This window comes from Lepidochelys kempii, chromosome 8, assembly GCF_965140265.1.
Source record: "Lepidochelys kempii isolate rLepKem1 chromosome 8, rLepKem1.hap2, whole genome shotgun sequence".
Classification (NCBI taxonomy): domain Eukaryota; kingdom Metazoa; phylum Chordata; order Testudines; family Cheloniidae; genus Lepidochelys; species Lepidochelys kempii.
Genome location: NC_133263.1, coordinates 13077885 through 13093453, shown reverse-complemented (window position 1 = coordinate 13093453; position 15569 = coordinate 13077885). Strand labels below are relative to the sequence as shown.

The following is a 15569-nucleotide window of genomic DNA, read 5'->3' as shown; positions in this document are numbered from 1 at the left end:
GGTGGTACTTTACTCCAAGTCATTCTATTGATTTCAGTTGGACTAATGGCAGAGTAAGGTATTACTTAATGTGAGTGTGAATGACAGAATCAAGCCTATTATGTCTACACAACTTCCTAAAGCACGTTTAGATCTATGTATGAATAGTGCAAAATGCAAAAAAGTTATAAAAATCTGTATCAATCTGGTATTCTGACAGCAGCATCATTGTGCTTCAGTAATGCTGTGATCAGCAGCACTGAAGTTTTCCTCTCTGGGCCAGTGGAACTCAAGCGTGTCATGCTTTGAATCAGAAGAGAGGCTTACAATAGGAGAGCTTCCAGTGACTATGAATGCACTTGCTAAATCAGGTCTTTACATGTACAAAAGGCCTGTTTGTGTGTCTAACCAGTCATTTGAGGTGCTGCATGCCTCTGGCAAATCTGCTCCTCATTGAATGTCAAGAACTTTTGAAAGAAATCCAGGCCTAAAAGGGTCAGTTCTTGAGTTGGCAAGTAGGACAACAATGTTATAAAACCAAATCACTTTTCTCCATGAAAATTCTCTGTTACTTAAAGACTAAAATGTATCTTTCTCAAATTCTGAATTCCTTCTGTCCACACATACCTGGCTTCAAAGTCTGAGTGTATCCTAAACCAATCAGACTGGAGTTGTTCACTTTAGCCTGGGGGGGAAAAAAACTGTCATTTTAATAATCCGGTATATTTCTTCAAAGTCTTTGCTGTTTAAAAGGTAAGTAGCTTTTTTTTTAAAAAAGCTTGAACTATTTCAGATTCCAAATCATGAACAGAATTTGGACCAAATTTTGCCACTACTTACATCTATGCAACTCCACTAAATACTTCCAATATACAAAGATGGTTTTGTTAACCAACTTAATAACTATTGTAATGAGTCATGAATACCACAGAATACTCTTCCACTTCACTTACGTCAATTCTTATATGCCAGTCTGCTGGTAAGACAGCACTTTCTGCTACTTTTCAGAAAGTACAGGTAATCGTGATCTCAAAATGTCCGACTGATGGATAGCAGGCAAAATACAGAGAATGTGTCAAATTCATCCCATGGAATTACATCAAAGATGTATCTGACTCCAAATATTACGACATTTGGAGCTTTCTATCATTACAGACAGTGCATGTAGCAACACTTATAGTTGAGGTTACTCAATTTCCATTATAATAACCTGTTTTCCGTTGCTTATAACGCCACATGTACAGTACTCACAGAGAAAGATGCATCGGGGTCAATCTGATATTTGGCTGCTATTCCAAAGCGAGTGTTGCTATTTCCAGCTGTCCAAGCGAGATTGACAGCAGTTTCCAATTTATCATTCACCTTCTGATAAATGGAGCCTCCAAATTCTGTGCCATCATTCCTGTAATGAGCAGATTAATTTTAAATTGCACAGGAAACTTTAGGTTCTTCATCAGGATCCAGGTAAGTACAAGCTTCATTTAAGAGCTGTGTAGCAACTATATAGAATGAAAACAATGGACCAGATTGATTTTGAGAAGTCATGCATTACTGTTTTGTTTTTTAAACGCTGAATTTCATGAATTGCTTATTATATTTCAATAAACCCATCCATTACCTAAAGAGAAGCCAGGAGAAAAACAGAAATGGGCTCATAACTGTGATGGTTTCCAGTTTCCCCTCCTCAGTGGTTGAAATCTTTGCAGCAAAGTGGGTCCATCAGGCTTGCTTTTATCTATACATCTAAGAAATCTGTTTCCCTAACACAAACACCTCTTTTAGTGCTCATGGAAGGGGCTACAATGACAGTCCTGCAGACTGAACCTCCTGTTTATCCACAGAACACGTGTAACACTGGCAGTGTAATATCCTCCTGCTGCTTCATCAACACGTCTTTGCATAGACATGGAAGTACCATCTCTAAGGGTAAAATGACAGTTCAGTTTCCAGGTCCATGCAATCCTTGCCCTCCCTTCTGCGAATGCAAATTAGTGCCATTTGCAGTAATAGCAGTTTTATCCTGTAGACACTTTTGTATTAAAAACTTATTTCCATTTCGTTCACCTACCAGATGGTAAGAACTTTCAGTTAATACTATCCTGGCTTAAGCAGGCTACATGAGAGGTAAAAATGCTCCAAATTTAAATTTCATTTAAATTTATGAACCCTCTCGGCAAGAGTGGGTTTTTTTAAAAGAGTAAACCATTGTTACTGACGCACAGCTCATGGTAAAAACTGTGTCTGGCTTTTGCATTTTCAGCATAGCTCAATCTGCTGAAAGAGAGTGCAAATATATTGCCCAGAACAGGTAGCACATAGGAGTTTATGAACTGATTAGAATTGGATCAACAAGCAGACTTTGTGCAAGCTTCCTACACAGCTCTGTCTGGACCTGTACTCACAAAAGCTAGGAAAGTTGTATTTAAGGTGGAAACTCTATCTTGCCCTACCTAATACTTAGATACCATAATTAATATATATGTGTATGTTATTTTATATCACGATTTTGAAAATACTGAAATATCCACACAGAATATGGCACGCTAGGAATGGAGTTCTAGGTATAAATCAATTTCCTGGATGTTGTGGATTACACATCAGGCCCTTGGTTTTATTCCGACGTGGATTTTTGTTTAAATTTCTTTAAAAATGCAATTTTAAAACCCCCTACATAAAACAAAGTGCCATCAGCTTACCATGGGGTCCAAGTCTTCTTCAGACCTGAAATCATGTCAGAGGACCTATTAACCCACTAGTACCAGGAGTTAACATTTTTGCCTTGTAAATATTACATTTAGTATTTTTTGTGTATTATAGATTGATAATACCAAATGCAAAAATAAATATCCTCTGGTGAATAATTGCTAACTAAGAAATACATTTCCAGGGGGCTATGAAAGGGCAGTGGAGTCTGAGGTATTGTTTAGAAAGGTCTTCCAGCTGTTGCCTTCATTTAAAAAAAAAAAAAATCTGTATTTTATAGTAATGGCCCCAAATACAATGTTTTGGACTACTACAGACTACTGTAGTTGAAAGCCATTGTAAGTGTTTGTTTGATGGGATAGCTCATAACTTCTGATAATCTGTAGGGACCAATGCGTACACTTAGGATCCGAGTTCTCTGCTCATGCATTTGCGATTTGCCGGTCATTCCTTTCTGGACTATGTGGATTCAACTGTTCTTTAAGGCAATTTAAGCTTCCTGAATCATACTTTCAGAACCATGGGAAAACTGAACAGAAGCAGGGTTTGAATAAGCAGCTCCTAGAAGGCAGAACAGTTGTTCAAGTTCCAAATGCAAATGGCTTGCAGTAGCCCTGCTACATACAAAATGATTGTTATCAGAAAAGGGTGAGGACAGAACTGAAGATTTTAATTAAATTTTGCCCCCTTTTTTCCATTTGTGCAGAAATGACAAGTGCTTGTGTAGATGGATTATTAGGAATTCCAATTCTGAAACATCTCACGATTAAGGCTATATGAAGTCTGATTAAACACCCTCACTTTTGTGTTTCATTTCCTTCTGTTTCTGTTCTTGTACATTGTTTGTTTTCTCTCTCTTGGGCCAAGCCATTAGTCTCTATTACAATTTACCTTGCATAAATGGAGAAGTAGCTTTTTATTTTCTCGTGCATGAAGGAAGTGTGTGTAATTGAATATGTTTGCTTCTTTTATTTTTCCAATAAAAATCAGTTACAAAAGTTATACAGCTGAATGCCAAGCCAATTAATTGCTCACAATCTGTTCTTATTCCCTCCAAAACTGAATGAGTGCTAAAGTTTCCCTCTGTCTCCCACGCCCTCACCCACATACAGCAAACAAAGGCCCAGTGCAAAACAGCATCTGAAGTCTTTAAGCAGATCTCTCTCCAATTTCTGGAGGCTCCTACGGAGCCTTCTCAGTAAGTGAAGAGTTCATGCCAACTCCATCATTCTCCCTCTTATTAATTTTGACAACCTCTCCCCTTCATTACTAAACCAGGGAGCAATATACATTAATGCTCATTTTCTGGTACTTACACATTAGTGTGAAGCTGGAATTCATCAGTCTTATAACCAACAGCGAAGTTGCTCTGGGTTACTCTGGATTTAGTCGTCTCAAAAGTCATTTGGTAACCTGCCAACCAACCCTCATAGCCAAACACAAAGGCTCCACGTATTGAAGGTCCAGCAATATCAAAATCCATGTCACAGCCAAGGTTGATGTGTTCCCGTTTATATCCCGTCTTAATTTTAGCATTTTTTTTCCTGAAGGAACGGGGGGAGAAAAAGGGTAGATATGGGGTGGCAACAGAGTTTTATGACAAAAATCATTCATACTTAGTGATTTTATCAGTACATTAAAAGAAAAGGAGTACTTGTGGCACCCTAGAGCCTAACAAATTTATTTGAGCATTAACTTTCGTGAGCTGTAGCTTATGCTCAAATAAATTTGTTAGTCTCTAGGGTGCCACAAGTACTCCTTTTCTTTTTGTGAATACAGACTAATACGGCTGCTACTCTGAAACCTATCAATCCATTGTTACTTTTAACAAAACAGAACAATGCCAGAAGACGAAGTACACATACCCAGAGATCTGTGCTTTAAAATTTGTTTCACATTGTACACATAATTTATTTGCAGTTATATGCACATGAAGCAATAAAATTGAAAAAAAAAGTTTGGAATACTGAGCCTTACATGCAGATCTTGAAACTAAATTACAGTACATGAAAGTTGCAATGCAAAAAGCATGAAACTCCCATTTACAAACCTAGTATGTACTGAATTTTTTTGCAATTAAAGACTGAGTTATCTAGAATCTACCTAATTGCTTTGTAAACTGGTGTAGGTGAGAGAGAAGACAACTTAGCAGTTTTTATTTAAATATAATTTTAAAAGCTTGTTTCACTGATAGCTCCTAAATGCCTTAAACTGGAAACTTCTGAGAAAACATGAAGCAGAGAGCTTGCTTAGTCAAGTTTCGTAAGCAGACTGCTGTAAATCAACAGAAGTCCTGTTCTGGGTTCTAAATAGGTGGGAACTGTGTCAAGAAAAATCCATTGTTAACCATATAATAACAGACAGCTCCACCATATCTTACTAACTACGCCCCCAATGCAGAAAGATAGCCTTCAGCTGGACTACTCATGTGCTCAATGGTACACAGGTGCCTCAGTACCTTCCTGAATCAGGTCCTAAGGCAGAAAGTGTAACCTTTTCCCCATCTTTCTCTTCCCAAAAATATTATTCAACTCTATGGCATTAACAGCAGTTATAATCCCATTTAACAGTGTGTTCACCTTCCAAGATCAATTTCTACAAGATTACAGCTTGACTAAACTCTGCGTTTGGTGGTTCCCTTACAGTCATATTAGGATTTGATTATTAAATATCAAAAGATTTTCATCCTATGTTAATTCTTTGCAATTAAAGACTGATTTATATATGATCGTACCTAATTTGTTTGTAACTTGGTATAGATGAGGAAGAAGATTACTTTGCATTAGACAATTTTTATTTGAATATAATGTTAAAAAACCGTTTAATTGATATTGCCTGACTACCCAAGACTGGAAAACGTCTGAGAAAAACAGGAAGTAAAAAATTTGTTAATCAAATGACATATGCAGACGGCTGGTTGCCTAACAAATTCATACAAACACTTTCATTCAGTATAATGGGTTTGCAACCCAAGGTGGAAGGTCTTCCTGTCACACATCTAGTCTTTCTGTATATAAGTATTAATTTAGGGCATTCATTCTCTTGAAATACTCTATACCTACTTAATTAAGCTCTTACCCACTAAAAATAAGCAAAATGCCCTACTTGCCATCCTGTTCAATTTCTATTAGCAACAATGAATTATCCACAATCCATATAACAGTAAGAGAAGGACACTTCTAATGACTAATGATCACTTGTGGCTAATGGCCTTGGCAACTGCTACGTATCTCTCTGCCTTGATTATCAGATATTTACATCAATAGCATTTTAGTCTCCAAAAATAATGCAAGATATAAAGAATCACAAATTTTCAGAAGTTCAAGTAATCAAACTCCCTGCCCCCTCCCACCTCATAGCTATTCCCATTATTGTACAGCCACCCTGAGCTATTGCAAACATTTTTAATTTGAACATTTCCATTAAACATGAAAATTGGTGGAGGGGGGAAAAGTGTAGCTGTTCCATTAGTAATCTCTCAGGAGAGGTCAGCAGAGCATTGCAATAAGGAGCTGCTGGCAACTGAAAAAGTATTTTCCAGTCTTGCCCCAACATTACTCACAGAAATATCTCCTTTTCCATAAACTAGGATAGTTCTGAGTAGTAGAAATTTTTGAGCCAGTCTATGGAAACAAATGCTCTACCATACCACCCTTCTTTCACAGTGACTATTAACCTTTCAGCTTACTGCTGCTTTGGGGGGCCTTCACACCACAGAGGTCTTCACCCCACAGTGCCATCTGTGTAGCAAATAAGTCTAGTTTTTCAATGGATTAAGTAAAACTCTGAAGACGTTGGAGGAATTTGGGTCTTGTGGCAGCTATGCATCAATCTGCATTTCTAGTGCAGATGTGCTAAATGCATTAGGCACCAAATGCAAATTCAAAAATGCATAATCTTAAATCCACAAAGCCCCTCTTATCCGTCACTCTTACTTAGCATTTCTTTCTTTGCATTTAAAAGAAATTATGCTGTGTCATGCTACCACACCCATTACTGAGGGAGGCTTGTGCAAACAGGGTGGGTCTTGCATCATGATCTGAAAATAGGCTCAAGACCAACACTGCCCCTGGAAAGTTTTATCTTGTGCTCTCTTAACTCAGTCGGTCACAGAGGGAGAGGCATTCTCTCAGAGAGTTAGGTCTTAATCTGTTAAGGATTTTAAAGACTAGTACCAGGACCTAGAACATTAGAATAGAAAGCCAAAAGGAGCATGCTGAGCCCCCCTATACTGTTCTTGTATCTTTCAACATAGAGTTACACCTACAGACAGACCTGCTGCCTGGAGTCACTTGCTCCTTGCTACAGTCTTGTCCAATGCATCTCTCTCTTACACCTCCTTGGGTTTGTTTACATTAAGGGAGCAGATTCTCATTATCTGGTGGACTCACACTCAAGAATTTTTGACTGTCATTTTTAAGATCGTTTCATTCCCTTGAACTTACAAGTTCATTCCATCAACAAACTTAAATTTGGGGGAAATTGTATCAAAAAGTTTCTTCTGCCACTTTACTTGGTCACTTCCCAGAGTCATTCCAAACATATAGCTCATATGTTTTAATCTAATTGAATCTAATTTCAATCTAATTGAAATGTCAAAGTAATGTTCTACTTCAGCTGGGGAGAAAGAAAAAAAAGTCTTTCACTTTAATGGCTTCAAACTTGCCTGTATCACACTTTTATAGAGACTGCACCCTTCCTTCTACTCTCAGGACTTCTTAAACTTTGCATTGCTCAGCTGATGTTCTCTTCTGAGGTCCTCTCTTCTGCAGAAGTGTAGGAGGTGGAAGTCAAAGACTGTCAGCAGCACTCAGCATTGGCCTACCTCTGCTTCCACTGAACTCAGTAGTAAAACTCACGACTGCAATGGGAACAAAGACAGGCCAACATTGAGCGTGTCTGAAATTCCCATTCGTGGTTAATAGGTTCATCCAGGAAGGAAGGGAAAGTAAAAGATGTGTCAAACTCATGTCTTGTGTAATTCTACTGAACCAGTGGAGTCACACCTGATTCTGGCCCAGTTTATTCAGATAATTTTTAATGGCCCTCCACAGAGGAATCCCCATTTCAATTATAAGGCAGCTAGTATAATGTCTGGGGAACTGTTGTGAGATAACTGCTGAGGTACAATTTCCCATTCATACATGATTATTTTTAAAATCTGATGATGTAATAATTCATTTTCAACAAAACTTCAGGCTATTATTAGGGCTGTCAAGTGATTAAAAAAATTAATCGCAATGAATCGCACTGTTAAAGAATAACAGAATACCATTTATTTATATGTTTTTGGATGTTTTCTATATTTTCAAATATATGGATTTCAGAATACAATGTGTACAGTGCTCATTTTATATTATTTTTATGACAAATATTTGCACAGTAAAAAACAAAGGAAATAGTGTTTTTCAATTCACCTAATACAAGTACTGTAGCGCAATCTTTTTAACATGAAAGTTGAACTCACAAATGTAGAATTATTACAAAAATATAACTGCACTCAAAAACAAAACAGTATAAAACTGTAGCTCCTACAAATCCACTCAGTCCTAAGTCTTGTTCACATCACCTGAAAGTGACAACAGGTGTTCGCATGGCACTATCGTAGCCGGCGTCACAAGATATTTATGTGCCAGATGTGTTAAAAATTCATATGTCCCTTCATGCTTCAGCCACCCTTCCAGAGGACATGCGTCCATGCCGATGATGAGTTCTGCTTGATAGCAATCCCAAGCAGTGCGGACCAATGGATATTCATTTTCATCATCTGAATCAGATGCCACCAGCAGAAGGTTGATTTTCTTTTTTGGTGGTTCAGCTCTGTAGTTTCCACGTCAGAGTGTTGCTCTTTTAAGACTTCTGAAAACATGCTCCACCACTCATACCTCTCAGATTTTGGAAGGCACTTCAGATTCTTAAACCTTGGGTCGAGTGCGGTCTATCTTTAGAAACCTCACATTGGTACCTTCTTTGCGTTTTGTTAAATCTGCAGTGAAAGTGTTCTTAAAATGAACAACATATGCTGGGTCATCATCCAAGATTGCTATAACATGAAATATATGGCAGAATGTGGGTAAAACAGAGCAGAGGACATATAATTCTTCCACAAGGAGTTCAGTCACAAATTTAATTAATGCATTTTTCTAACAAGCGTCAGCAGCATAGAACCATGTCCCCTGGAATGGTGGCCGAAGCATGAAAGGGCATACAAATGTTTAGCATATCTGGCACTTAAATACCTTGCAATGTCGGCTACAAAAGTGCCACGCGAACGACTGTTCTCACTTTCCAGTGACATTGTAAATAAGAAGTGGGCAGCATTATGTCCCGTAAATGTACACAAACTTGTTTGTCTTAGCGACTGGCTGAACGAGAAGTAGGACTGAGTGGACTTGTAGGCTCTGAAGTTTTACATAGTACTTAAAAAAACCCCAAAAAACAGTTAGTTATGTAACAACAATCTACATTTGTAAGTTTCACTTTCATTATAAGGAGATTGTACTACCGTACTTGTATGAGGTGAATTGAAAAATACTATTTCTTTATCATTTTTACAGTGCAAATATTTGTAATAAAAATATAAAGTGAGCACTATACACTTTGTATTCTGTGTTGTAATTGAAATCAACATATTTGAAAATGTAGGAAAAAAACCAAAAAATACAATTTCAATTGGTATTCTATTAACAGTGCGATTAATTGCAAATCATTTTTTAATCACGATTAATTTTTTGAGTTAATCGCGTGAGTTAACTGCAATTAATCGACAGTCCTACTTATTATGCTATAAAACTAAAACTGAATATACTATCTGCACATGGGATAGCAAGCAATTTGAAAGGTAGAACATGAGGTCTGCAACTTGGGGTGAAATGCCTTGGTCGCTTGCAGTGCCATGTACCACTTTCAGAGGCAAATCTGCATGATATTCTCAATCATCACAACATTTGTTTGTGTGAGGGAGGGAAATCAACCAACAGCTGCCTTATCCTCCTGGCCCATATAAAATGTCACTGTCCAATCACACCAACCAAAACATTCATCCAATCCCAAACCATGTTACAGCCTGCAAGAATTTAGGCTTTACATCCAGCTTGAAAGAAGAACCCAATTACTGAACTGAGTTATTGGAGCAGGCAGCCAAATGGCTTGCAGTGCTCATTAATCTGAGTACTTCAACTGATTTGTTTAGGGTTTTTCCTGTTCAGATGGTAGCCAAGTGTACATCTTATGATATGAACTGCATTAAGTCACAATGACCAAAACAAAAAAGTGTTTCACCTGACACCAGTTTGGACTATAATTTTCAAATTATTGTACTTAATCCTTTGCTTCTTATAAATGTCAAAAAAAGAATTTTCAATTCCAAGATTTAATAAGATGTGACGTGATTTGATTGTTCAGGGCATACCTGCTATCTGTTCTTATACTTCAGTTTGGAGGGAGTAAAAGAATAAGCCAATATTCAGGAAATAAAAACAAGCAAAATATCCCTTTTTGTTCACCCATGCAAACTTACTCACTTCTTACCCAGTGTTAGGAGAGAACGAGGAGTCAAAGGTCAGCTTCAGTCCATGTGCAAGCTGAACAGAAAAGAAATTCACCAGTTGCATTTATAATTAAAAAGGAGACTGTGATAAGTGAATTGGTAAACTGTGGCTTGTGAGCTAAGAGTTACCTGATCTTCAAGAGTAATCTCTGTGCCTAGTGTGTTGTCGGTGTTCCACTTCTCCGTGAACGTCAAGCCATATTCCCCCCATTTGTATTTTGTTTCCAAACTGCCAGTAACTTTGCTTGTCTCTGAGTTTGCTGACCCTGAGCTTGTAAATTCCTAAAGTAAAGCAAAATAAATAAATAAAAATGCAGAATGTACTGATTACAGTAATTTGGGGGAGTACTCAGCATCACAATGCTTTCCCAAATGCTTTTTCTATATTTGTTTCCTTGTCGTTAATATAAGCATACGCTTGCTCTGACAAAACTGCAAAATAAGAATGCTTCACATTTAAGGAATGCACTGGTGATGGGTGTGTGAATAATTTTCTCTGCTGACATAACACAAAATAAGACACTATTTCAAGTGTTACTATGCAAGATTAAGCCTGTGAAATAAAATAATTTCTCTCTCAAGTCTTCAACTACATCTTTCATCAGGTATTTCAATCAGCTCAAGCAAGCAATCAAATAATTAATGCTTATTTTGTAGCATAAGCTACAAAGAGAAAAATGCATCAATTCTTCAGACATTTTTTTGGGGGGAAATCACATTTCAGAAGTTCTGACACAGTGAAGAAGAGATGTTGCAAGTCACAGCAGCAGCCAACTGCATGTACACTTTATTTTAAAACAAGTGACGGACAATGCTGCGAAATGGTATTCAGACATAGGTTCCCAGAGAGCAGTGGCTCAATCCTGAACACTTTATTGAAAACCAACTCAAAGTCTGCAGGGGGGGGGGGTCGAATCAGCAGCCTTTGCAAGCTGGAGTTCATGCAGTTTTCTATTCATCCTATTCAGCTGGGTAGAGAGGGAAAGACAATCCCCTCATCATCATCTGGGCAGGGAGCCTGACCTACAAAAAGCACAGACAGTAGGAACACAGAGCACTCCTAGGGACCCTTAAGTAATAGGGAAAACTCTGCATTCTTTTAAGGAGAGACTGGGAAAAGGGGTACTCCCTGGGACATCCCTTAGCAGGGGTACTAGGAGGGATGGAGTTTGAGATGAAACTGAGATGAAACTGGGGTGGGAACAGAACTACTCTAATCTTGGGGGCAGGGGGAATTCATGAACATTTTCACAAAATGTTATTCTTTTGCGGGGAGGCGGGGGGAGAGATGAAGTGGCAAATCATCAGATTCATCAAAAAAGGCCATGGAAATTTCAACTAGTGCTGGGGACATGTAGGAGATCCTGGGGTGTGTGAGAAAGAAAGGTGAATAAAATTCCAGAGGGGTTTAGGAGGGACTATTACTCTGTCTTCTGGCTCCCGTTTTTATTCAAGTCCATCAGACACACTCATACTCTCTACAGATTACACATCACAATACAGTTTACATAAGAACAGAAGAGCTGCCATGCTGGGTCAGACCATGGTCCAATCTTGCCCAGAATCCTGTCTGCAACAGTGGTCCACACCAGAACTTCAAGGGGAACACACAGAGCAGGGCAATTATAGAGTGGTCCATCTGTCTTCCAGACCTAGCTTCTGGTAGTCAGAGGTTTAGAGTCACCCTGAGTACGGGGTTGCATCCCTGGCCATCTTGGCTAATAGCAGTGGATGGACTCCATGAACTTATCCAGTTCTTTAATGAACCCAGTTATACTTTTGGACATCACAACATTCCATGGCAATGAATTCCACAGATTAGTTGTGCGTTGTCTAAAAAAGTACTCGCTCTTATTTGTATTAAACCTGCTGCTGATTAATTTAATCAGGCAACTCTTGGTTTTTGTATTGTGCGAAAAGGTAAACAACACTTCTCTGTTCACTTTCACCACACCATTCATGATTGTATAGACCTCTATCATGTCCCCCCCTTAGTTGTCTCTTTTCTAAGCTGAACAGCCCTAATCGTTTCCTCACATGGAAGCCATTCTATACCCTCAATCATCTTTGTTGCCCTTTTCTGAACCTTTTCCTGTTCCACTATATCCTCTGTAAGATGGCATGACCAGAACTGGACACAGTATTCAATGTGTGAGCATAAAATGGATTTAAAGTGGCATTATAGTATTTTCTGTCTTACTTTCCATCCCTTTCATAATAGTCCCCTCCATACTGTTAGCCTTTTTGACCCTTGCAGCATATTGAGCTGAAGTTTTCAGAGAATATCCACAATGACTCCAAGATCTTTCTTGGGTGATAACAGCTAATTTAGAACCCATCACTGCATATGTACCGCTGGAATTATTTTTTCCAATGTGCATTACAGTACACCCTTGACATAACACCCTCCATAATAACAAACCTCAGGAATATGAAATCCCAGCCCATTAGGAGTTGTCAGCTGCCCTCTTCCCCCTCCTGTGGGTGGCAGCCTAGTTGGTGGGTGGAGCCCCCCCTTCAGGGACGCTAGTCCCCGGCTCTGCCCCTTCCTCCCACTGTGCACACACCCCCATAGCTGTAGACCTGAGACCCCTCCATGTCCTCCTGCCCCCCACCTGGAGGAGCCCTGATCACCCCAGCCCTGGGCTGGCCAGAGGCCCGAGTGTCCCCCCCACCTCAGCCAGGGCCCCAAGCCCCCCCCTTGGCCGGAGCCCTGAGACCTTCCAGACCAGAGGAGCCCCAGGCCAACTGAAGTCCCAAGCCCCCACCCCACCTGCCAGGAGGTAAACCTCCCCCGCCCCACCACACACACACACCCCCCACCTGCTCAGAGGAGCCCTGGGGCCAGGCACAGCTGTACCTCTCCTCCCCAGACCCCAAGCCGCTGTGGGAAAAACTCTCACTCTCGCAAAGAAGCTTTTGATATGCCCCACGCAGGTTCCAGGGCAGCTGAGGAGGCAGTATTTGCTACTCAGCTTCCTGGGTGCCTCAGTAGTCTCTCTGGAGTCCAGGGAGATTACTGATAAACCCAAGGAAGCTGAATAGCACATACCACTTCCTCAGCTTCCCCAGAACCTGCCTGGGGCATAATAAAGCAAAAACTTCCCCCGCCAAACCTACAACTGGGGGTCCAGTGGCTGCGGCAGTGCCAGGGGAGGCAGAGCCTCCCCGGCCTATTTTACCCGCCGCCCATGGGTGGCAGGACTCTTTTACTGTCTATAATGAACCTCTGGCTATAATGAACAAATGGTGTGGATCCTGACATGTTCATTATAGCGAGGATGTACTGTAGTTTGCACTTTTCAACGCTGAATAGCATCTACCATTTTGTTGCCCAGTCACAGTTTTGTGAGAAATCCTATGTAACTCCGTGCATTCTGCTTTGAACTTAACTATCTTGAATAATTTTGTATCATCTGCAAACCTTACCATTCCCTCCTACCCCATGGCTACTTAGTTCCCTTCGGAGCCTTTGTTAAGGGACCTTGTCAAAGGCTTTCTGAAAATCCAAGACACTATTATCCACTGGATCACCCTTATCCATGTGCTTGCTGACTCCCTCAAAGAATTTTAATAGATTCGTGAGGCATGATTGCCCTTTACAAAAGCCATGCTGATTCTTCCCCAACAAATCATGTTTCTCTGTGGGTCTGAACAATTCTGTTCTTCTCTATAGTTTCTACCAATTTGCCTGGCGTTGAAACGAGGTTCGCTGGCTTGTAATTGCCAAGATCTCCTCTGGAGCCCTTTCTCCAGAATTCTCTTACAGAAGGACGGTGCGTTGTATAGTACAATGTTCTCTAGCAAATATTATGCCATACTACAAGTCTATTCACCAAAATTGCACCCACGAAAAGGGAGGAATTTTTTAAAATGGCAATCAGAGTGGAAATGATAACCTTGAAATTTTAGCAAGTAGGAAAAAAATTAAGTCGTTTTGTAATTTAACTGCTCTCATAAAATGCAAGGTATAACTAGTATTTTATACAAGTGATGCATAACTACTATGTCATACATACCTCATTACAGAAAGATAACTGCAAATCATAGTATAGTCACCTTATAATATAATCCAGAGTGTAAAAAGTGTGAAATTCATACTTTTCCACTTTTAGAAATGGGGACATAATAAACATATAGTTGATAGATACTAATGTTCTCTCTTTCCAAACTCACCAGTCCATTTTCAGATTTTGTTTTCAAATCAAGTTTTATTAATCCAAATCCTAAAAGATGGCAAAAAAACAAGAATTTTACATTAGCTTGAAACAGCAAGATACAAAAACAGCATTTCTGTTTTATCTCTTACAGCTCCCAGCTACATCTCCTTTGAACCATCTGAGAAAATTAGGATTTATATAAGAGTCGGCAGCTGCTCCTATTACTTGTTTGCCAGGACAGATTTTGCCATTTATATTCATATTAGGTAGCATCTTCCTACACTAGTCCTAGTGATTTCAGTGGTGCTACTTACACAATGCTAGATTGGAATACCTCTACTACTACTGAGGAGTACCTTGCTCCACAAATAACCCTATTGACTTCAGTGATACCATGCATAGAGTAAGGTAATGTTCAACATGAGTAACAAGAAGCTCCCTTATTGGTCTTTACCAGCCAGGACGGACATCACTCTAAATCTCAGCTTGTGGGATGCAGTTCCTCCAATACTCAAACTCAGCCAGAAAGCTCAGTCTGAACCCAAATATTATCTGCAAAATACTTTAAAATGTCTTCATCACAGAAGGCACTCAAATTAGCAGTCAAGCTGTCACCAGCTCAAAACAAGTCTGATTAAGACTGGGTGGAAATTTCAGATGAGATTTTTCAATTGGTTGCCACTGGTTTCAGCTCGTTACTAGGTTTTGCAACAGGTCTATTGGTTGACCAGTTCCTGGGATTACTGGTTCTTCATTAATAACCTATAGAGACCACAGTAGCAGAAACCAGGTAATGAGTTCTAATAGAATGTACTGAAATTTCTAGTAGGGAAGAGAGTAAAAATCTTAGGAAGACAGCTTCAGGAGTTGGTTATTCGGTGCTAAAACCTGTGACCCTCCTGGTATTATTTACCATAGCCCTTGGTGAAAACATCTCTGGCAGACTTTCCTAGATCAGCGTAAACAGGTGGAACAGCCATTTTCTGCAAAAACAACAACAGAGATTACACGGTTTAGATTCTAGCAGATAATTTAAGCAAAACTCCTACAGTGCAGCCACTCTCCTTTTTCCAACCATCAGCTCTCCATTAGCTATAGAGCTGGATAAAGTATCGGCAACGATACTGATATTTTCTTTATTGGCCAGTATTAGTCACGGAGGCATATATGCCATGTTG

The 15569-nt window shown here is 39.5% G+C and overlaps 1 protein-coding gene across 6 annotated transcripts in view; it reads right to left on the bottom strand.

Moving 5' to 3' along the window:
* VDAC1 (voltage dependent anion channel 1) overlaps nucleotides 1–15569 on the bottom strand; it is a 351958-nt gene that overhangs the window by 1197 nt on the left and 335192 nt on the right. For 3 of the 6 annotated variants that reach the window (XM_073355582.1, XM_073355585.1, XM_073355583.1), the window contains exons 2-8: nucleotides 15305–15374; nucleotides 14408–14457; nucleotides 10361–10513; nucleotides 10213–10265; nucleotides 3999–4226; nucleotides 1231–1381; nucleotides 607–664 (exon numbers count right to left, since the gene is read on the bottom strand). In XM_073355582.1, coding sequence (XP_073211683.1) covers nucleotides 607–664; nucleotides 1231–1381; nucleotides 3999–4226; nucleotides 10213–10265; nucleotides 10361–10513; nucleotides 14408–14457; nucleotides 15305–15371 — 760 coding nt within the window. In that variant the 5' untranslated portion in view covers nucleotides 15372–15374. Of the gene's footprint in view, nucleotides 1–606; nucleotides 665–1230; nucleotides 1382–3998; nucleotides 4227–7348; nucleotides 7990–10212; nucleotides 10266–10360; nucleotides 10514–14407; nucleotides 14458–15304; nucleotides 15377–15569 lie in introns of those variants that run through there. The other 3 variants (XM_073355584.1, XM_073355586.1, XM_073355587.1) reach the window with 3 other exon arrangements.